This window comes from Lygodium microphyllum, chromosome 4 (assembly GCF_053477565.2).
Source record: "Lygodium microphyllum isolate KBCC chromosome 4, Lygodium_microphyllum_v1.1.10, whole genome shotgun sequence".
Taxonomy (NCBI): domain Eukaryota; kingdom Viridiplantae; phylum Streptophyta; class Polypodiopsida; order Schizaeales; family Lygodiaceae; genus Lygodium; species Lygodium microphyllum.
This window is the reverse complement of record NC_141138.1, coordinates 135992304-136016876: the sequence shown is the minus strand read 5'-3', so window position 1 is coordinate 136016876 and position 24573 is coordinate 135992304. Positions and strand designations below refer to the sequence as shown.

Below are 24573 nucleotides of genomic sequence, written 5' to 3'. Positions count from 1 at the left end.
GTGACACCACTATCACCATCAATGCTACTATCTAGCCTATATGCACCCATTGTCTGATCTATCTACCACATATTGGCTCCACTTTCTCTCTCTTTGGCTCCATAATGCTTGTTGCTTACCCTCTTTTCTAGTTTATGTGACCTCTATGCTATCCGTTGGCCACACACACACACACACACACACACAAAGAGAGAGAGAGAGAGAGAGAGAGAGAGAGAGAGAGCATTGTTTGGGTTGCTATGGGAGATAGAAATAAAAAGAATGATCACTTGACAAAGCTTTTAAGATGTTGAAGGAGAGAAAATTTGAAATAGGTTTGGAATCTTTTGGCTAGTTTCGAGGTGATTTTGGTGCTTTAGTGGTGGCTACCTAAACTAAAATAAAAATATAGTATAGATGAGCAAAGTATATCACAGTATATTAACATTGATATAGCAATACTAAGTTATACAATGAATATATTACTCATGTTAATATCCATTTATTAATTATATAACTTTTAATATTACAATTAATCATTTGTATTAATAATACTATCTATTGATGTTAATCCTATACTTATGGGGGAAGCGGCCACAATGGAGTTTCAATAACTCGACTCCCATAGTTTCAATGCGTTTACAAAACATAAACCTTTCCTCCTCTGCTGGCAAGAAGTGTCTTTGACTCTTGAACCAAAGTACTCTTGAATACCAACCTCGTAAACCTTGCTTCTTCCCTTGTACAAGCTTCATGTGATTGATATTGAGTGACCTCATCATATACTCAAGCAATGAGTATGATAATGCCTTCTCTTCCCTTCATCACTTTAACATCTTTTTCCTTCTTATTGTGTAAACAACCCCTTTGAACCCTTTGAAGACAACACCTACTCTCTCTAAGAATCTAGCCACAAAATGAATGCCTTTTGTTAATTTATATTTCCCTTTTGCAATCCTTATCTTTAGCTCTATCTCCTCCTCTATAAACAATGTCTTTTCTTACTCTATCTTCTCTATTGTCTCTTTCAAACTCATATTCTCTTCAGCGATAGCAATGCCTATTATGGCCTTTTATAGGTCTCATAGTACTGCCTATTTTCAGCCTTATGGCCAACCATAGAGTCCCAAAAGATGAAACGATAGCATGTATCACTACTAGGATAATTACTCTTCCTACCCTACCTCCTCTCACATGGGCTATGACTTGTCTCCTTGTACCTGTGTAATAACAAAATACCCCATTCCCACCAATAATTGAGCATACACATGAAGGATGCCAAGAAAAACCTCCTTACAATGCTTTGGAAGCACAAGAATATTGAGATTCTCTTTCCATTGTTAGGTATATGGGCTTCTCCTAGATGTTGTTAGTATTGTTTCACGCTCCTCAAAAAATCCGCACAATCCCCAATTGAAACCCCCAACACGAGTTGCTGCTCACTTATACCCCAAAATACTATACCTAATCATAATCAAGAAAGTCTTAGAGCAGCCCAGGAGGGGCCACAAAATATATAAGAAAAAGATGACTTAGTTATATTGTAATTTGTGATTTGTGTTTTTGGTGTGCGCTGTGTTCACTTATCATGACATGATGTCTTACTTAGATACTCTTCAAATGACTCTCGCTCACTCTCCGTAAAAGTTCGTATACCCACCTCCCTCCCATGCATGGACCGGTTTGAATGGCTTAGGTGCCAACCATGGCTTCTTCCCTGGGAAGGCTGCTGCAGCACAAGCCAGCCTCAACAAGAATCACCGCCACTTCATCGCTGCGGCTCCTGCGAGCAAGGGAATCACAAAGACTGCCTCAACGTGAATTGGGTTTTCCATGGATTGGCTTCTTTCTGCACCATCGCCCGCAATCCACCGCCTGCTGCTGCTGATGGAGAACATAGCTCGCCCCAAGACGAAGATGAAGAAGAAGAAGAGGAAGAAGACATCAGTCCACTTTCAGAAAATGCGGCACACCTCTTTTTCTCTCGCCAGTCTCTATCGTTGCTGGATCCTGCTCAGTTGGTCAGCGATTCCCTTCTCTTGCTTCTCGTTTTTAGCTATGGCAGCATCTACTGATCAATTAAGCGTCATAACTGAACAGGTTCTTAATCTCGGCATTATTGATTACGCGGCAATTGAGCACAATAGCGGCAGGTACATGTCCTTTTCTAAGAGATTTGTTTGTAAGGCTCGTGAGCATGGCAGTTCTTCGTGTTTCAAATGATGGGTAAAGAGGCCAATAGAGAGTGATTTAAAAGTCCCCCATTATATCATTTTTTTCCCAAGTGACTTGCATAGGCCGAACTACATACATTTTAGGGCACTCAAATGAAAAGATTTGCGGCATTTTGATATTTTTATCAAGTTTTGACCTAGTTATAAATAAAGGATTCACAAAGGAGTGAACAACAAGGGGCCAATAGAGTGGCACTCAAGGATGCACATCTTTAAGGTTTCATGAATTTCAAAATCTCTTGAAGACATATTCAAAGAACGACTCCTAAGTAGCACCCTCAAGGAAGATGGCCTAAAGACAACTCGTACAACTCTTGAGTAGCATTCTCAACAAAGATGGCCTACTTTATAAAGATAACTCATGTCTCAAGACTAGTGAGGCCATAGACCAAGAGGAGATGGAGGCCCAAATTTGGAACATGAAGGACTTGTTGCTATGAAATTCGAAGATGTTGGATGGTCAAGTGAAAGCGTCATTGTTCCGACCACCACTAATAGGTATAGATGATACGTTACCTATGATGATTGTACCCTCTTGGAAATGGAGATCTTGGAGCAAATCAAACCTAGGAGTCATGTGACATTGTAGTATCCCTATCCATGAGCTAGGGCCTCTTTGAAGACAAGATGGTCAAAGGAGAGTCTCCACTTGATGGATGTGAAGGAAAATGACTCATACACAATGATGGCAATAGAAAATTGACTCATATAAAATGGTGGAAGTAGATATAGATTTAGAACAAGGGTTCTTCACTCCACCTTTCCACCAAGATGAAGGTGAAGATGCTTGTTCTATCATTTTTTCTTGGTATGTGATCATGTGAGGTCTCCCCATAGTATGGATTCTTGGGGAACCCTTTGCACTTGTCCTCTTTGTTAGAAGACAATAGGAGATATGACAAGGTCTTTTGAGGCAACATGTTTGCATAGGAATGCAAGTCCATTTTGAATCTCCTCTATCTTGTTGATGTGATCCTTCATGGTCAAGGAATCTGGGTTATCCTATGGGCGAAGGAATTGACTTGGTAAAGAGAACACAATTGGGTTTAGTCTTCTGAGGTGATTATGTGTTGGAGATGGATGAGAATAGAGCCATGGAAGCTCATGAAGAGGAACATAATCGGGCTTTAGAATTGAGCCGGTCCCGTAAGGTTACTGAATTTGGTGTAGATTCAATCTTTAGATCCACTAAGGGATTGGGAGTAGGGAGGGTGATGAAGTACTAGAGATTTGAAAGAGTCTAAGATACATCCAATCTTGCACACCCAATCCACTAAGGGATTGGGAGTAGGGAGGGTGAGGAAGTACTAGAGATTTGAAAGAGTCTAAGATACACCCAATCTTGCATGACTCTAGGGCCCAATTTGAGTTGTCAAGCTTGTCTTTCTTTGAGAGTTGGGGAAGATTGGAAACCTAAACCAGCATTGCCATGATGGCCATTCGTGGGATGGAAGATGTGGATGATGAAGAAAGATGGGAGTATGAAGGAATGGTGGATGGGAGAGTGACCATTCATGGCCGGCATCTTGATCCGCATCACAATTTCTAGTGTCTTGGCATTGATCCTCATGATCTACACGATCATGGTCTTCATGTCAATCCTCCCAATCTCAGCGGTCATTGGGATGATCCTCATGGTCATGGTGGTTGAAACATTATTCTTCACAGTCTCGGTCATCACTTCTGTGTTCCTCACGGCTTCTTTGGGAGATCCTCTCCATCTAGTCTTGCCAATCATATTGCTATGCCATGTGTATCCTTAAAATAACATGCAAAAAAGCAAGAGAATATGCTGCATTTTGATGGGGACTGCCTCTTGGGGGGATGGCTCTGTACTCCTTGCTATGTTTTGACTACGGCTTTGGGAAGGAAAAACCAACCTATTAAAAGTTGAAAATGACCAGATGTTTGCTCTAGGTGCTGTGTTTTTAGGCCAATTATGGTGGCTGTAGAAAAATGACATGCCTTTAGGGCTCAGCAACAGCTGGAAAGGGGTTGCATGGCTGCATTTTCCAGGATAGAGGCTGCTGATCACTATCTTTTGGAGAGTACTGCCTGCTATTGCAGAGATGACATGCTGTGAGTGGAGAATACCTGTGCTTTGACGACACCAACAAAAATTGAGGGATGATGACAGTAGAAGAGGGGTCAGAGATAGGTTGCCTGGCTGTAGGGGGACTCATAGATAGGAAATCAGGTTGGAAACATTGCAGTAGATGGGTTTTTTGTCTCTTAGTTTGGTGATGATGCCATGTGAGTATACAATGAAAGAAGATGGAGAGAGGAGAAAGAACAGAGATGAAACACAAATGAACAGAAGCAATGGTGATCAGAAAGCATTTATACAAGGCTGCATGCAATCAGCCCCTGCATACTGCGGAAATGCATCAACGAAGGTCCCGGATTGATGGCAAAAGATGACTGAGGTCCAAGGATGGTGAGATAGAATGATGACAATTGGAATGTGTTGGATGTTGTGATTGTTAGAGATTTATTCATCCCTTGGATTGGCATTGTCAGGCTATAGTTATATAGTTAGTTCTCTTGGGCATATTTAAGCATTTCCTGTTAGTTTGGGCATTTTCAGTAGTCACCAAGAGTAGGCACCTTATTCTGGGCACGTCAGACATGTAGTGGGCAGGTGGCAGTCCCACGTGGCATATTTGGGGCAGATCGCATATTTTCTGCATTTTTAATGTGCAGTTGACCTAGTCATTTTAGTAGCCTATTTTCAACTATACTTTGATAGCCTATTTGTACATCTGGCTTCTTCATTTCAGCATTCATTTACTGCAGTTTCTACATTTAATTGTCTCTTTTCTCTATCCCTCTTCTCTCGTGTGCATTATCTTTTAGTCTTGTCCATATGCTTTTGCATTCATTGCATTTTGACATGTTATCAGAGTAGGGCTGATTCATCATGGGCAGACATAAACATGAGATTTTACTGCAACAAAAGTTTGCATTTTCAGCGTTTGGAGGTTGAGGCGAGTGCGTAAAGCACAAAAAAGGAGTGAAGTTGCTGTTTTCTGCAGGTTTTTGCTGTTTGTGAAGGAGAAAAGTCCTCATTTTCAACCGTTTGAAGTAGATTTTGAGTTTTCGTTGCCTCCATGAAAGGTAGAGCCCGAGTGGAAGTACAGAAGTGAAAGCAAGAGCGATGGCAGATGGAGCAAGAGAGCAAGAGAGAGACACCATATGTGGGAACTTCAACGGTCACCATGTGTGACTGGCCTTTCCTTATTCAATAGTCATTGAAAGAATAAAGAATAAAGTGACAGTGATGGGCACCCGCCACTTGCAGTGTATAGGTGTGCGGTCATGTTGTGTGAAGTAAATACAAAGCGGCGTAGGCATAGGTGCCTTTACCCCCAACAACCTCCCACTTAAAGGCGAACTTGCCTCTACTGAGGAGAGGACAAGAAAAAATGACAAAGTACAAATGTACATACAATACAATAGGATGAGAAATAGACGTTATCTCATCCTATACTCATTATCTTCTTAAGAAAGACAAAATGTTTGGTTGAGAGACTTTTGGTGAGCAGATCTGTAGGATTCTCTTATCAGTCGAGATCTTGATAAGCTCAATAGACTTATCCTCTACCACCTCCTTGATGAAGTGATAGCACATCTTAATATGCTTTGTCTTCGTATGGAAGTAATAACACTTATAGAATCTGAATATAGTGTAGGAGTGGTAGTAATACCAAGGTTTGTCACCAAACGACCTAACCATAGGGTCTCCTTGCAAGTCTCAGTGGTTGCAACGTACTTTGCCTTAGTAGTAGTAAGGTCATGCATTTCTGCACCTTAGACATTCAAGAAACAATATCTCCAGTAAAAGTGAAGACATATCCAAAGATGGGATTTCTACTATGTGCATGTCCTGCATAGTCGGAGTTAGCGTAACCATGGTTGTAGTATCTTGACAACCATAGCAAATGCTTATATTTACAGTGCCTTTGAGGTACTTCATGATACCTTTCACGGCATTCCAATGTTGCCAGTTAGGTGTAGCATAAAAGACTCAAACTTTATCATTTCCTAGGTGCCTACTTAAGGGCATAAAGGCTCTTTCTCAATTTGCACACTAGGTGTTCGGTGCCTTTTTCCTCAAAGCCCTTAGGTTGCTGTGCATATAAATCTCATCATGAAGTTTTCTATGTAAGAAAGCCGTTTTTGCATCCATTTGATAAAAGTCCAGATCAAATTGCATTACCAAAGCTAGTACTAAGCGTAGGGTAGTCATTTTGACCACAGGAGAGAAGACCTCATCAAAGTCAATACCATGCTCGTGCTTAAAACCCTTTGCAACCAATCTGGCCTTATATGTTGGCTTGGGGTGTCTAGGGATACTCTTCAACTTGTATACTCACTTGTATGACAGTACGCTTTTCACTAGGAAAGGGAACTAAATCCCACATATAATTTTTTTGCAATGAGTTATACTGACTGCATGGCCCTCTTCCAAGAGTGACTATTACCTCTGTGCATGACCTTATTATAGGTAAGAGACTCACCAACATTTGCCACCATAATATTGTCCATGGAGGGTGTAAACCAATCAGGCTGGCGTCTATCTCTAGTAGATCGTTGCAAAACAAACTGTGGGACATGCACATCTTGCCCAACATCATGATCATGGGCCACTGGAACATCAGTTGCAAGTTATCTAGGTGGCTATATGGTAATAAGAGACTCCTTCTGAAAATATCACTCTGCGTACATCAACTGTATGCTCAAGCTGCTTATGCATCTTCTCCTTATGGAAAACAATATCATGGCTAGGGATGATCTTTCTAGCTTGCGGATTCCATTGACGATAGCCCATCTTATTTGCATCCTCATAACCAAGAAAGATGCATTTCACTAATTTAGGATCAAACTTATTGTATTTGTCCTTGGGAACATGGCAAGAGGCCTCATATCCAAAGACATGCAAATGAGCATATGATGGAGGTTTGCCAGGCCATACCTCCTTTGCAACTTGACAACCAATAGCAATGCATGGGGATTTATTTATCAAGTGTACGGTAGTAGTAACTGCCTCATCTCGAAAATGGTGTCTCTCTCTTGAATCATCCTATTCATGCGCTTTGCAACACCATTTTGGGGTGGGGTGTAAGAGGCCCTAGTGTCTTGCTAGTCACATTATTCTTTATTTGTGTATTTATGTTATACAGTTTAGTCACTTATCACACATTACACACTTTCGTGTGTGAATGCACCTTAAGGCACTTACACAAACCTAAAGTCTAAGGGTTGTACTTTGTACTTTGAGTTACACACTTTCGAACTAATCAAGTGTTGAGCAGTGGCCACACTCTCACTCTCTCTATTGTCTACACACTATGCTAATTTGATAGCTGCCATCTCTAAACCAACAAGTGGTATCAGAGCAGGTTACTTTGGCAGCCACTTGGTATGCCCTGTCCACTAGCTACAACAGCCACAACCAGTCCACCTGCTCCAGTCTCTCATCAGTTAGTGGTGCCTAGCCAGCAGTTGGAGCGCCGCCCAATGAGCGGCCGCCCTGCAGCGCCAGCCTGTTCAGGCCGCTGCCTGCCCTGCAGCATATCAGGCTGTGCCGCTAGTCTGTTGAGAAGCGCCGGCTGCCCCAGCAGTCACTGCCACCACCCTATCCTGTTGCCAGCCCACCAGTTTTGCTGCCAGCACTTGTAGCTTGTCCGCCTGCTTGCACCGGCTACTTTCAACCTGTGGGCAGCTCCATCAGTCTTTTGATAGCTCCGACAGCCACATCAGTATTCATTCGACTCGTCCTCAGCTGCCATAGGTATATCTTATTATTTTATTCAACATATCAAAGCCAAAGCAAGGGTTTTACAGAAAAAGGACCATTTCTATTATAGCAGGTGCTTTCGTGCACAAAGTGCAGAAATTTATTGGAATTTGGGTCAGAAAATTTGTGGCTTTTGTATGTTTGGTAGACATTGGCATATGCATTGAAATTTTCAGTCTGAAATTAATTGAAATCTTGCACATCGGATAGTCAAATTTTGGGGCTTTTGTGTTTTTAGTGCTGCTGAGCATTGTTTTTGCATTGGACAGCATATTGCTTGCTGAAATCTGAAAAATTTCAGCACATTGAGACAGTAGTGGTCAAACTTGGGACACTAGGGATGCCCAAGCATTGTCACTTATTGCATTGGTAGTTCAGTGGTCTATAATCGTGCATATCCAGTTTGTTGCTATTTCATGAGTAGCATGGCTTACACTTGAGTATATGTTTGTTGGAAAAAGTGATACCTACATTTCTTTCTTAAAGAAAGAGCTTGAAAATGTGAAGATGGAAGGAGGTGATGCTATGCAGGATCATCTTAATAAAATTCAGGACTTGCGCGAGCAGTTGATGAATGTAAATAAGTATTGATGCTCAGATGATCTCTATTACTTTGAATTCTCTGCTACCTTATTTGGCTGTAACGTGTCTGTCTATCGACTGTCCAAGCGCGTTTTAGCGGTTCATCGAGAAACGATTCTAGGTGTTGCCTCCTGGCACTCCTATGGAATGTTTCGGGGTTTGTCGCCTAGGGTTTTCCAAGTCCGCCTTGCAACGGAATGTTCATGGCCAACCCACTGGGATTGACCTGAAATCTGGGTTTCTAGGGTCAAGGTCTCCTAACAGCATTCTAGCGTCGGGTTTTGAACATCCTACTTTACGGAGAGATACTCAATCCGAAGCAGATCCATACCGCACTTGGTTCAAAGAGAATGGGAAATGAGAGGGAGGCACCGCTCAACTTCTCTGCCCGTAAGGCATAGTCCCATTCCGGTCCCCTAAAACGGCATGAATCGTGTTCTAACTTAACAATACCTAAAGTCATCCGACGATAAGTCCTTGTGAGAAGTCTCCCAGTTCTCTGGGACCACCCAGCCGTAGGACCCGTTGGGAGATTCCGTCCACCCGCTTCCCTTGATAGCTTTAGTTTTCTAATTAGGTCCTACCACATTTATGTGCGATATTTAAAATCAGCTTCATTAATTCAGCCTTTTAGGGCACAGAGTTCGTTCACGTAATTTACAACACATACACAAAACAAAACAAGTAGTCCTTTTATCAAACAAGTTCCTTAACTTATCTTTAAATTAATCTTTGTCTCCTGCCTATACAGGAGAATTATGTATCCCTTCTGTCCAACAGAAGTATCCGGTCCAAATCACATGGCACCGAAATTTCCATCCTTTATTTAGAACAGGATCTTTCAACGTCCCAGATGTTGGGCTCACGGGGATCTCCAACTCCATTTTGGACAGGCAAGGTGTGTCCAGAGCTCCACTTGACCCACAAGCGGTCTAGGAGTGAGATGCCATTTCCGTGGTTGCCCTTTTCACCACTTGACCATTGGCCTGTGAATCGAGCAGTGCCCTCTCGGGATAATCCGTGGTGCGATCTTGGAGATGATTCACGCGTGTAAAATATCATTCCTTAATTAATCAAATTAAAATTCAAGCACAATCAAAGCAATCAGCCCTAATATCATATTCTAGGAAAACATTCCTTTATTTTCATGGCAACTTGTTATTACAGACCCTTGCCATGCATTTTCCATTAACATAAGCCTTGGAATATTTATCCAAATCACAATGCAACAATCCCTTGATTGAAAGAAAAACATTTAGGGCGTTGTTCAATCAACCAATAAAACTAATTGTATTTTTCCCAAACAATACAATAATAGACGCGATAATAATTCCATCGCATATTCTCTCTCTCCCTTGGGGCCAAAGAGGAGAATTTACTTAATATTACCTCCTTTAGCCTAAGGCTGTTAGCAGAGTATTTGTCAGCTCATGTGTGAGTCTGAGCTTGATCTGAGCTGGGCATTTTTATTAGGTATTTTAGGTATTTTTCTGGTGTGGCATTTTATGCCATTGGGGCATTTTATGCACCAGTCGGCCAGCATTAAATGCTGTCCGACCAGCATTATTGCTCCCCACTTTTTCAGCCTATTTATACTCAGTGGCTCCTCCTCAGTCAGTCACTTCATTTCACCATCTGCAGACTCTGTGGAGAGAGGAGCCAGTGCCAGTGCCCACGCAGCCAGTGACTCACTGTTGTATGCGACTGTCTCGTGTTCAGATACATCGATTCCATTTCCCGTGCATACATCTGAGTTCTCATCTATATCGTGTTCTTTTCTTTTCTCTTTTTGTGTTGTGTTTCAGCAGTTTATTTCAGCACATGTTTATGCTTCCACCGCTGCTCCACTTCTGACATGGTATCAGTTTTCAGGATTTGTGTTTCTGCTGTGTTTTCTTGCTGATTTCAGGACTGTTTTGTACCCTTGCTGATCAGACGACTGCTGTCGCAGCCAGGCGACCTGTTTTGGGGCTGTTTTCAGCCTGCGTTTTTTGCAGTTTTGCCATCGCCTGCTGCCTCCGCACCCTCTGCTGCCTACGCACCCTCTGCTGCCTGCGTTTTTCATTTGCAACTGCTGGCGACAGTTTTCTACCTGTTTTTTTCCAGTTTACAGCCTGCGTTTTGCTGATTCAGCATCTCTCGTGGCTGGGTGACTGTTACTTCAGGCCGTTTTTGCTGTTTTTGGCAGTTTTTGACTGATTTTTTAACTTTTTGCAGCAGATTTTGTCTTCTATTGATCAGATTTTGGGTTATATTGCATGTGAACTCTCATTTTCTGCAATCTGTGCTTGTGTTTTGGCTGTGTTTCCTCTCTAAATTCCATCTCTTCTCTACTTCTCCTCTTATCCTCTCCATATGGCTCCTCCGTGCACTTCCACTGATGATAAGTTACATGGACCTGATTATCTCACATGGCGTGCTGTCATGAAAGCTTGGTTTGTGCAGAAGCGGCTATGGTACATCGTCTGTGGAGCTCTTGCTCAACCTCTCCGTCCTCTTCCTCTTCCTGAAGACTTTGATGAGGACAACCATGATGCATCCTTGAGATTACAGGGGCGGCTTCCGGCACATTATGGAGGTGAGGCTTATGTAGCTTCAGAGAGGGGTGACGGGAAGAAGAAGTCGAAGGCCCAGTGTTACCACTGTGGCAAGAAGGGACATTTGCGGAAGGACTGCAAGAAGTTAGCGGCTTCCAGGAAGAAGGAGCAGAAGACGAAGCGGGATGCTGACTCTACCGATGAGTCCTCTCCTTCATCAGACTCCGACTCCGATCCTCCGACCAAGGTGAAGTCCAAGGCGCGGAAGGGATCCTCTTCTTCGGATCGCGGGAAGGGCTTGGTGGCCCCTTCCTCGGCTGCTTTCTGGTGGTGGTGATGAGGTCATCCCTCACGACTCTCTTGTGCCAGAGAGGGAGTGTGAGCGGGTATTTAGATGGGGCAGCTGCGCCTCATCTATACTTTTATACAGGTGCACAGGTTCCAGAGAGGGACGTCCCTGACGCATCGACTTTCCTCTGGCGGAATCAAATCCTGGAGTTGGGATTGACATCCAGGTTCATGCTGAGCTGGTTATCTGACAGAGAGCGGGAGGCTTTCGTCTGGAGCTCACATGAGGGGACACTTTGGTGGTCTGGCCAAAGGCAGGGAATCCATGGTCACCTATGTTCAGAGGCATTTTTGACAGGATGGTCTTGTATGCTACTGCGAGACATTAGTGATGGATACAGAGATATGCTATGATCTTCTCTATTTTCAAGTGTTTGGTACGATCGACATCGACATCAGGTTCTCTCCGAGGCACCTTGGTGGTGGCTTGATCACCCACTGCTTGGGTATCCATGGTTCTACTTGGTGGTTCTATGTTGTATAGTTTCTGATCCCTTTTCATTGTACTATTGTATTGTATCAGATCACTCATGATCTGAGAGAGGGTGTTAGCAGAGTATTTGTCAGCTCATGTGTGAGTCTGAGCTTGATCTGAGCTGGGCATTTTTATTAGGTATTTTAGGTATTTTTTTGGTGTGGCATTTTATGCCATTGGGGCATTTTATGCACTAGTCGGCCAGCATTAAATGCTGTCCGACCAGCATTATTGCTCCCCACTTTTTCAGCCTATTTATACTCAGTGGCTCCTCCTCAGTCAGTCACTTCATTTCACCATCTGCAGACTCTGTGGAGAGAGGAGCTAGTGCCAGTGCCCACGCAGCCAGTGACTCACTGTTGTATGCGACTGTCTCGTGTTCAGATATATGGATTCCATTTCCCGTGCATACATCTGAGTTCTCATCTATATCGTGTTCTTTTCTTTTCTCTTTTTGTGTTGTGTTTCAGCAGTTTATTTCAGCACATGTTTATGCTTCCACCGCTGCTCCACTTCTGACAAAGGCATATACTAAAGGTTCCAATACTATACATGACGTAAGTCCTATCATTCCAATGTAAATTAATCAATCTAGCAAGAGCATTTATGCCTCTTCTCTAAGTGACAATTATCTTTTAGCATTTTTCTACTATGTAACATTTTATCTTGGCTTTATCTTCCTTTCTCATAAGGCAAGGAGTCGCATGTCATCGATGTAAAGTTCACATAATCTCTCCCATGTATGTACCGTCTATATGCATTTGCGAACCTTAAACAATATTATCCTCGGTAAAGATTAATAAAAGGCTCATCGATGCTTAATATTTTAGTGTCCCATATGTTGCTTATGCTATGCATGGATTCATCACATAGCAACTAGGTGTAATTTAACTCCCTTTGATACAAGCACTTTACAAACTTCATCTTTAAATATTTGAGATGAGATTTATCATTTTCAATGATCTATTTTAACATCACTAGATATGGAGCCTAATGTATCTCTTGGGAGCATTAAAACAAGCATGTATCAATTTGAAAATACATTACCTATGACCGGTACCGCAATTGGATTAACAGTGATGCCTTCGCTCGAAGCTTTGTTGCTAGTTGTAGGATTGCCATCTGCATGCGACATTCTTTGCTTGAAGGCCATCGTCCGCAAGTAGACTCAAGAGATTAAGAAGGTGGAATAGATTTGAGATGGGAGAGCGTAAGAGAATATGGTTAAATCGAGGATCAAGATAGAGGGAAATTGTGCAGGCTCTCGGGGTAACTCTTCGCTCTCTCTTTCTCTCTCTCTCTCTCTCTCTCTCTCTCAAGCTCTCGCAATCTCTTGGAGGGGTATCCTCTCTCTCTCCCTCTCTCTTGTAGCCTTTCGGGGTCTCCTTATGCTCTTTTGTGCCTCCCCATGCCTCATATTTATAATGAATTAGAGAAGAGGGGATAAGATTGAGAACAATAGTGGAGGGGCTCTTAGAAGACTCAGTGATCTGATGCTCAGATCATAAATTTGATGGTTGCATTGGCTCCAAAAGGGGGGGTAAAACCCTTAATCGCTTGGTTGGAAAGCTTTCGGATCACTCCTTTTTCCTCTCCTTGTTTGAAGTGCTGTCTATTGTCTGTAGACTGTCATCGCGACGCGCGCAATTTCGCCAGTTACTTTTCTTTATTTTTCTTTTTATAAAATCTCCAAAACTAACTAAAACATCACTTGCCTTTTCTTTTAAATGACTTTCAATTCTATCTTTTTAGGATAATATTTAAAATATAATAGTTTTTTTGGCAAAAAAATCTAATATTTTCGGACCATCCAAACTATACACATTAATACTAGTGATTAATATGACTCATAAGTCCCATTCACATTGTACTTTTCGTGAAGGGTGGCTACGGTCCTTATCAATCCGAGAAAAGTGTCGGATGTACGACTTTCGATTTTTTAAAATATATTTTTAATTGAATAAAAAATTATTAGCTATTAATGTTATTTAGTTTTTACCTTAGTTAGTCTTTAGTTAGTAATCTTACTAACTTATTAATTGACTAATTAACTTTCGAACTAACCAATTAACTTTTATTGCGTGGAAATATTACATTGGCCTTTCACATGGTATTGAATCTTACAATGCGAATTTCTATGCAATCACTTATCTTTCTTCAGTTGGTTAGTTTATTGTTGGAATAAGAGCAAACAAGGAAGAATAGTAGGGTGGATGTTGTAGCTTTTGAACAAGCTTTTATGGCAAGACAGAAGGGCAAGGGCAATTAGTCTAGGAATGCCCTACAGAGTTTTGGAAGTTCAGGAACTTCATAGAATAACAAGTAGGGGGGTACGCAAGCCAAGAAGGACAAGTGCCATTATTGTAAAAAAACCAAGTCATTACATCTAGAATGCAAGAAACACATTGCCAAGGAGAAAAAGGAGTTTGGGATGTATGTTTTAGATGCACCTTCTGCTGCTATTGCTATAGAGTCCGTGTTTTTTGTTGTTGACCATGACTACTATTTTTACACTTACAGTTATGATTTTTCTTGGGTAGATAGAGCATTCAACTCTACAGAGGATGCTAGCACTTGGTTCCTTGACAGTAGTGCTTCCGAGCACATTACATTCCGTTGTTTACCTTTGTTGTTGCGACTCTTGTTGGCAAATCAGTGCCATGTGTCAACAGTGCATCTTATCTTGTTAGAGGTATTGGAGAGATTCTCTTGAAAGCCATTGATGGCTCGACTCTCTGTTTGCAAGATGCTTTATATGTGCCAAGGATAAAGAAGAATTTGTTGTTCATTTCTTCTTTAGCAAAGTATGAAATGCAAGTCACATTTGATGATAATAAATGCATGGTCAGGGATAAGGAATTCTTGACTTTGGTACTCACTACCACATTATGTCATGGACTTTATGAGTTAGATGCTCATTTGATTGATCAGTCAGTTTACTTAGCATCTACTATTACTCTTGCTATGTCACAGGCAAAGTTATGGTATGCTTGCATGGGACATGTGAACTATGGCAGTTTGATGGTTATGTAGTGTACTTAGTTATTGGAAAGGCTTACCTCTCTTGTAGAGACCTCCTAAGCACATTTGTGTGAGATGTATTTTGAGGAAAATGCACCAATTTTCTTTTTCTCGTGATGTTGCTTTTAAAGCTACAACTAGGTTGTAGATTGTGCATTCAAATATATATGGACCCATGCAGACAAAGCCATTGGGTGGACGTTGTTATTTTGTCACCTTCATTGATGACTTTTCTTGTTTTTGTTGGGTTTGTTCATTGGTGAAAAAGTCAAAAGTGTATGATGTATTCTTGGCTTTTATTGCACTTTTGGAAAATCAATTTGGTTGTCAGATTTGGACTCTCCGTTCATACTGAGAGAGGGGATACATGTCTTTATTGCTAAATAATTTTTTGAAGCAAAAGGACATTGCACATCAGTATACTATTGCATATACTCCATAGCAGAATGGGGTTGCAGAAAGGAAGAATCGATCACTCATGGAGATGGCCAGATGTATGTTGAAAGCTAGAAATCTGCCACATGGTTTTTGGATGGAAGCAATTATGTGTGCTTGTCACATTTTGAAGAGGTGCCCTACCAAGACACTAAAAAATGTCATGCCTTTAGAGGACAACCCATTATGGTTGGATTATGCACCAACTTGACATTGAAACTGTATTTTTACATGGGAAACTTTAGGAAGAAGTGTATGTTCAACAGTCTATGAGTTTTCAGTTGAAGGATCCGAACACTTGGTATACAAGCTGAAAAAGGCTCTGTATGGATTGAAGCAAGCTCCACGAGCTTAGTATGCCAAAATTGATGCCTTCTTACTTGGCCAAGGGTTCATTAACAGCCCATCAAAGTCTACTCTTTATGTATGTGAAGAGGGGGGATTCCTTGTTGGTCATTTTGTTAAGAAGACTGCTAGGTTTTGCAGTGAGGACACACAGAGTGTACAACCATGACAAAACACAAAGACAGACACAGACACAGAGGGCAAAACTCAAACCCTAAACGCAAAACTCAAAACTCAAACACAAACAAAAGAAGAGAGAGAGAACACAACTTTGAAGTGAATGAATGCTGTGAATGAATGTAAGAGTGTACAGTGTGCTCAAGGGCAAAGCAATATCGGAGTGTGACGTATACTGAAGACGGATCCCAAGTCTGTGACCACCAATCGGAGTGTAGGAGTGTTGAATAGTGAATGGCAGCAGGCTAGTCACCAAAATGCAGCAGCTTGGAGGCTGGAAACTGGTAAATGCAGCAGTGTACCACTGATCGGGGGCTGAAAATTGTGCACAGTCTGCTGTAAACAGCAGACTGAAACAGTGTCTGAGAGTGTCAGGGCCTACAATGCTGAAAACGTAGGCTGGCTGACCCTGGAGATGATGGATAGAAGGCTGAACAGCAGTCTGGGACAGTTTGGAGTAGTTGCCAGCAGCTGAGAGTTGTCGCCTACAGCAATGGACAGGCTGAAGATGATGTGGCTGCAGTCGATGATGGCTGGACAGCGGATGGAAGCGGGCTGCAGGCTGGAAACTAGGCGCCAACAGTAGCAGAGGGTGTGTGGGCTGGTGTAACCTGCAAAACAAGGACGATTGTTGAATGGGGGCAGCCTGCCTATTTATAGATGTGGAAGGGCGTCCCAAAAATTAGGGTTTCCACTAAACTCTCTTGAATCGCTCCCCGTTTTAGGGTTTCCACTGAACTCTCTCGAACCGCTCTTGTTTTAGGGTTTTACTCTAAAAGAGCATTTTTAGTGTGTTTTGGGGCTGTTTAAGAGGCTAATCAGCAAGTAATGCATATTTTAGCTCAACACCCCCTCTCAAGCCCAAAACTTAGCCGAAAGGTTAAGCCAGCTATGGTGATGTTTATATACCCCAAGGCGTCCCATCCCAAAGCAGCTAAGGCATCGGACAAAGGGTGCACGTCGGCTGCACAGTGGCCTACCAAGACTACAGAGGTGATGGTTATCGTACCAAGGGAATCCAAGTAGTCACCCCAGAGAGGACAGGGCATCGGACAAAGGGTGTACGTCGGCTGCCCAGTGGCCTACCAAGCCCTACAAAGGCGGATGGAACTACACGGAACTTTTGTTTTTGTTTTTGTTTGTTAAAAAAAAAAAGTGTGGTAAATTTTATGGGATGCGATCGATTGAGTAATAGTGACCGAGAAGACGGGAGTAGGGAGGGTAGACCCAATACATCACAAAACAGTACAAGCTAACCCATCCACTCAAGGTGTCGAGGACAAGGAAAAATAGGTGATGAGGTATCCATGTGATGAAGAAGGATGGTGGTGTGGTAACAAGAACCACCGGTGAAAACAACTTAGGATCTGCTCAAGTGGTGCTCGACACAATGAGATGCAAAGTATGCTACATGCTGAAGAATGCTCATGCAGCAAGTGCCACTTGGACAGTGTTCCTCATGGAAAAATTGTTAACTTGCCCAAGTGTCCGAGTACAAAGATGATGAAATCATACAATGCAAACTGTAAGGTACAATAGGGGGGAGAAGCCGATGTGGAAGACAAAGTGCTGAAGCCTGTAGAATACCAAGAAGGATAGGAACCCCCTCTCAACCTGGATGTAGATGCCAAAGAAGGAAGAGGAGCCTGATGTTGGTCTTTGTGTGATGTCGAGAACCATAAGGAATGAAGAGGAGGAGGAAGCATCCTAGCTGGAAGAGCTAGGTAGAAGTCACCGCCATGATAGCATCAAGAGAGATGTTGCACGATCCGCCTTGGGAGGGGAAGCCTCCATGCTGGTAGAAGAGCAAAACTCCAAGGATGATAAAACCATGAACGAACGGCGCACATTCCAAGTCTCCAGTCTAGGTAGGACTGGGCAAACCTCCATGTTAGCCCTACATTGAGAACAAAACCTGCAAAGGAGTTCAAAGTCTGCAATCACAGAGGTTAGTAGTGAGATGCTCCAAAAACAAAACAAAACAAAATTGAAAAGCTAACTGAAAAAACAAGTGCAAAGATGCAAATGTGTATGTGTGTGTGAGTAAATGCAGCGGAAGACTTAAAATGTAGAGACAAAAATCCTATGGGCCCGACTCTAAGAGTGCGAAAAATGAATGCTAGACTGACCTACGGTATCCGAAAGGACCTAGAGACATGCTAGTCTAAGAAGGTGGCCATCATCGCGTACGTCCAATAGCAGGGCTCTGCCAAGGGAACGCCTGACGAGGTAGGGAGGAAGGGGAGATAGATGCATGAAGTGCAACGGGATCGGTACTTGCAGACCAATCAGCCGATCCTTCAGGAGTAGAGAGGGATGGCCGCTGAGGCTGTTCGTGTGTCACATGTCCAGCAGTCGTTGTGGGGGCTGGAGGAGCAGATGGGGCAGTAGCGGAAGGCGTAGCTCCATTGGACTGTGAAGTCGTAGTGGTCTACTGAGGCTTTTTAGGTGGAAGACCTTGGGCCTTGGAGCGAGACTCCTCGTCCATATGGCCTGCTCTTTGGCAGTGTGTGCAAAACCGGTTTTTCTTAGGGAGTTGCTGCCAGATAGATCTTGATTCTTTGGTTCCATCTGAGGAAGAGGAGTCACCCTTTGATTGGCTTGCCTTCGCATCTAGGGAGTTCTTGCCATTGGTGGTTTTCCCTCCCAAAGAAGAGGCAATCAACCCCCTCTACTCTGAATAAGGCTGTGATGAGGATTTCTTATGGACTCGATCATGCAGCCTTTCGTAACGCAAGAACTGGCACTCAAACTTGTAGAAGGTTTGCAATCGAGGTTGGGAGATGGTGTGTTGAATGAAATTGAAGTATTTTGTAGGCAACTTATTCAAGAAGAATGTAACTTGATCGTCATCTGACTTTGGAGAGCCAGTAGTGGCGAACTCGGCAAGTAACCGCCTATAGTCAACCAACTTGACTTTCAGATCATCCCCTTCCTTAAGAGAGAACTCTTGAAGCTCAAAGTCGAGATTGATGTGCCGAGTACGATCATGAGCCGCATAGCGGTCGAGAAGGTGACTCCAATGCTCTGATGCGAGCAGGAAGTGCTGCAACTGAGAGTGAAACTCAGGAAGCAATCCCTGCATCAGCTCAACATTGGTTGTAGCATTGCGGACTCTCCATTGATGGATGTAGTGAGGGTGAGCTGGTCGAGGGTCTGGCATAGGCTCTAGACCAATGATGAGATCCCAAAGACCCTGAGACTCAAGCACTTGTTGCATGAAATTCGACCAAGTAGTGAAATTTGACCCATTAAAACGTGTCTTATCCGTGAAGGCATTCTTGGCCGTTGCAACAGGAGTGGTAGTACTCGGAGATAGATAGTGTGAAAAAGTGTAGTGGCGGTAGGATGGGGGAGTGGAGTATACTTGGGAATGGGCCCCAGAGTGCCCACCAGGCATGCGAGTAGTGTGCAAGGTGGATCCATAGGTAGGGATGGGCTGACTAGGCGTGGGCATGTATGACGTAGTTGACCAGTCTGACGAATAGATGAGTAGCAGTCAAACTCCTGATGACGAACAATCTGTTTGTGAATCAATGGCACGAGTGATTCCATTTCACCTTCCAACCTCGCCTAGATAAGTGCTGGCTTCTCTCTCCCTGTTTCATTTGCTAGCCGTTTGCTTCAGGTGAGTCCTACTATTCTTGGATTCTCGTACTCTCTAGGCTCCCCTTGACCCCGTTCGGGTGCCCAAGGCCCTTGGACGGTCATCCCTCGCACCTGTCTCCCATAAATTACCTTTATGACGTAACATTTGGCGCCAGTATGACGTAACATTTCCTTCCCCTTAAGAATTGGTTTCGTCCTCGAAAACGATACTTGGAAGGTCCAATTGTAAATTGGGAAACCTTTTCCTTAGGGTACTTACTTGCTCCCATGTTGAGCTTTCTTTTGAACAATCTTTCCAGTTGACCAAACATTCTTGATAAATAGTATTCCTTGTTCGTTTGTTACGAACATTTAATATTCTTTCTGGTTCATGTGGATTAGATTGGTCATCTAATAACTCCTCAATGTTATCGTTTAAGATTAGATTATCCAAATCACCCAGCTTCTTCCTTAGCTTACTTACATGAAAAAATGGATGTATTTTACTACCAGCAGGTAGTTGAAGCTTGTAAGCTTGTTCTCCCACCTTTTTAAGTATTGTGAAAGGACCACAATACTTGGGTGAAAGCTTTGGACATCGTCCCGTTTACATGGTTTTAGTTTGTTCAGGCACCTTAAGATAGACCAATTCTCCTTCTTCAAAGGAGATGTCTCTTCGGTGAGGATCTGCATAAGCTCTAGCTCGATTTTCTTAATATTTTCTTGAGCAAATTTTAACATACTATTCATATCCTCCAAAAAATCCTTGGCTGCCTGAACCTTTTTCTTATGCAGTCCTACTGCATGAGGAGCTTTGGGCTGAAACCCATGCATTAACATAAATGGACTATATCCAGTGGAAGAGTGCTTGGCACTATTATAGCAAACTCTGCTATCGGTGGATACTCTTTCCAATTAGTTTGCCTTTTACTTACATATGCCCTGAGCATATCTTCAACGATTTGGTTAACCCTTTCAGTTTGCCCATCAGTTTGCGGATGGTCCGTTGTACTCATGCTGAGTTAGTATCCAACTTCCTAAATATAGCACGTCAAAATTGACTGTTAAATTTTCTATCTCGATCAGAAACTATATTTGCCGGAAGGCCATACAATCGGTATATGTTTTCTACGAACAATCTAGCCAATTCTGGTGTTTTAACATCAGTTGAAGTTGGAATAAACCTAGCCATTTTGGTTAACCTATCCACAATCACCCACACAGAGTCGTGCTCCCTCTGTGTTCTGGGTAACGCAACAATAAAGTCCATGGAGATACTCCCATTTTCCCGAAGGAATCTCTAATGGGTGGAGAAGTCCTCACATTTTCAATCTTTTAGCTTTATTAACCTGGCATTTATTACATTTGACCACATAGTCAAGGACGTCCTTATTCATTCCAGGCCAATAGAACTGCCTTTTAATAAGACTATATTAACTCCTGGATGTCCTGCACTAGGGGTATCATGACACTCAAAGAGTATCTGGCGCCTTATTTCTTCATCTTTCGGGACACATACCCTACCCTTGTAGAGTAAATAACCATTATCAATGGTAAAATTCTTCCAATTGAATCCCATTTGAGCAACCCCTAATGCTCCATTTCCTTGTTGAACATCCTCAGATATTCCTTCCTCAGTGGAGGCCCTTCCATTTGGATCCCCATTTTCTATTGCTTTCCATATGTTGGAATATGCCGGATCAACCTGGCATTTCACTTTTAAGGATTCAAGTAAATCGAAAGTGAATTGAGTAAAACTCAATTCATTTATGATGGGCATTTTGTTGAGTGCATCAACCACTATATTATACTTCCCTTTCCTATACCTTATCTCATAGTCGAACTCTTGAAGGAGTTCGGCCTATCTGGCTTTACGCCCTTATAGATCCGGTTGGTCATTAAGCCACTTAATGCTTTCATGATCTGACAAGATCAAAAGTTTTGCATTGTACACAGTGCCTCCATTTCTTCATTGCATGTACTATTGCATATAGCTTCCTCTCATAAATAGAATAATTCCATTTTGCACAGTCTAATTTCTTGCTTTCAAAAGCAACTGGTCGACCTTCTTGTAATAAGACCGCGCCTATCGCCTTATGACTACCATCGGCTTCAACCACAAATGGTTTATTGGGATCCACAATTAATAGTATTGGAGCTGTAGCAATAGCTACCTTAAGTTTTTGAAAACTTTAATTTTGGTCTGTTCCCCAATTAAAGCTTATCCCTTTCCCTTTAAGTTGGTTTATTATCGGAACAACTATTTTGGCATAATCTCGAATGAATCTACGATAAAATCCAGATAATCCTAGGAAGATCTGCAGCTCTTCCAGGTTCCTTGGAGATGGCCATTCAATAATTGCCCTTACTTTTTTTGGATCCATCTTGATTCCCTCTTTCGAGATAATATGCCCCAAATATTTGACCTCTTGCGCGAAAAATTCACATTTAGTTTTCTTCGCATAAAGGGAACGTGTTCTTAACAATTGGAATACTAATCGTAAGTGTTTCAAATGTTTTTCTTTTGATTTACTAAAGATCAAGATATCATCCAAGAAGACTACTACAAAGTGTCCAAGATAGGGCCGTAACACACTATTCATCAGCTTCATAAAGGTTGCTGGTGCATTAGTGAGGCCAAAAGACATCACCAAAAAATCATAATGCCCATATCTAGTACGAAATGCTGTCTTAGGAACATCCTGTGCCTTAATTCTTACTTGGTGATAGCCTAATCTTAAGTCTATTTTTGTGAAGAATTTTGCCCATTGTAATTGATCAAAAAGATCTTCCATTCTGGGCATAGGAAATTTATTCTTCATTGTTATCTTATTAAGTGCTCTATAGTCAACACAAAGTCGCATAGAACCATCTTTTTTCTTTACCAATAAAATTGGCGAAGTCCAAGGTTAATTACTGGGTTGTATAAACCCTTTATCAAGGTAATCCTTAATTTGTCTTTCAACTTCTTGGTGCTGTGTTTCACTTAACTTATAAGGTGGTTTAGAAATAGGGTGTGTATCCCTATCTGTGACAATTGGGTGATTTATATTACCCCTATCTGGTGGAAGGCCACTTGGTAAATTAGAAGGAAACACATCTTTAAATTCATCTAACAAACCACTTAATTCATTACTTACATTCAACTCACAAACATAAGAAAATTGTTGCTTTATATTACAGAAAGTAAAAGTGTTTTGTACAGGAAGAGACCATAACATATATACCTCACAAGCTTCCTTCTTTATCAGCTTCTGAACTTCAGTGGAACACAACAAAGGATTATCAAATACTTCATGTTCACCTTGAATCACAAAAGTCTTACCATCCCTTTTAAATTCCAGTGTATTATGATGATAACTACGTTTTAAGGATGGTTCCAAAGCCCATAGCCACTCCCTCCCTAAAGCAATATTGGCTCTTTCCATATTCATAATTTGGAAATCAAGTTTATCTTTATATCCTTGGATCTCAATTTCCAAATTGGATACCATTGTATCCCATATTTTATTATCCTGACCTTGTATCATACGAATAACATATTGATGTCCACTCTTTTGTTGGGGAAGTTTCAATTTTTGGACAAGTGCATAATTTATGAAATTGTGGGTAGTAGAGTCATCAATCATGACTCTAACCCCCTTTCTAGCTATCAATCATGCACTCTAACTAAATCATGTGGCCCAAAGATAGGCTGCCACATAGAAGTTGACATACAACACCTGTGTTGTACATCCTTGTGCAAGACCTCTAAAGATTTATACTTTTCATGCCCCTTTAATTCCAGGGTCTGCACTACATGGGTTTGTTTTTCTTTTCCCTTGCCATTGTCCTTATCCTTTCCTTTATCTTTCCCCTTTTTCCTTTGAGGGCAATTCCAAGCAGCATGGTTAGGGGATAGACAATTGAAACACAACCTTTCTTTTTTGGCCTTATCAAAGTCATCTTGACTTAACTTTGACCTTACATATTGTTTCCGTGAAAGACACAAAAAGCATACCAAAGTTCCTGGAGATTGAGGCTGGAGGTCATTCCTTTAGGCAGCAGGTCATTGTTACTGGGCAAGCAGGGCAGTGCTTGTGCTGCCATGACCTTGGACATCAGGCAGCAGATTGTACGCGTTTCGGAGCCAAGGCGGCTCTGATGATGGGTCCACAGGTGGACGCCGATGGCTTTACACAGGTCTAGAGACGATAGAGAGGGAGACGGCAGGGGGGCCGCAGCTAGCGCCTTAGTCGCAGCCTCGACAGCAGAGTGCAGGAGGGCGAGTGATGCCCCCTCGGCAGAGCATACCGCAGCCCCCCCTTGCTTGTCCCACCCAGCAGGACCGCAATTCCCCACGGCCACCACTCGTGCCACAGACTATCCCACTTGAGATCCCACAGCTTCCACACCCTCCCACACGCCTACATCCTCCTCGCACCAGCAGTCTTCCCCCTCCCACACAACCACCAACTCATCTGTCTTTGCCGCTCGTTACACCTTTCCAAGACAGGCACAGCTATTGCCACAAGAGTTTTTCCGCAGTGGCCCGTGGTTCTACCTGAGAGTTGCGGAGCGTAGAGAGTTCCCACTACCTCTAGAGTTGGGGATCTTCGTGGTTTGCAAGTCAAGGAGGGGCAAGGTTCGTCTACTAGCACCGCCGGATGGACCAAACTACTCTTTCTTCTTTCAATCCTCTCACTTAGGGGATTGGATGACGACATACATAGAGTTGAAGAGTCAGGTGGCGCACCATATCTCCGAGTGGATGGAAGAAGAAGGACTAGCACTAATTGCACAACAGTGGCCTGGCTGCATGATGGACATTAACTGGTGGGTTGGTGCCGAGGTCCCACACTTGAGCATTATCTTTCGAGCCCCTCCACAGTGGAGGGCTTCGAGGTATGTGATCGAGTGGCCCCTGGCATAGGTGGCCCGTTTCTACGAGTATACAGAGTCACGACTCTTAACATGGCTGATAGATGCATTGATTGTACCACCTGGAGCATCTATCACCCCTATGGTCCGGCCAAGGGCCACCATGGGGGACTGGAGTTCGCCGTCCAGACC

At 42.6% G+C, this 24573-nt stretch overlaps 1 protein-coding gene across 2 annotated transcripts in view; it reads left to right on the top strand.

Moving 5' to 3' along the window:
* Window positions 1–1558: 1558 nt before the first annotated feature.
* Window positions 1559–24573, top strand: part of LOC148037663 (uncharacterized) — a 40917-nt gene continuing 17902 nt past the window's right edge. The window contains exons 1-2 of one of the 2 annotated variants that reach the window (XM_087676611.1): window positions 1559–2000; window positions 2080–2132. In XM_087676611.1, coding sequence (XP_087532737.1) covers window positions 1653–2000; window positions 2080–2132 — 401 coding nt within the window. In that variant the 5' untranslated portion in view covers window positions 1559–1652. The remainder of the gene's footprint in view (window positions 2001–2079; window positions 2133–24573) is intronic. The other variant, XM_087676610.1, reaches the window with a different exon arrangement.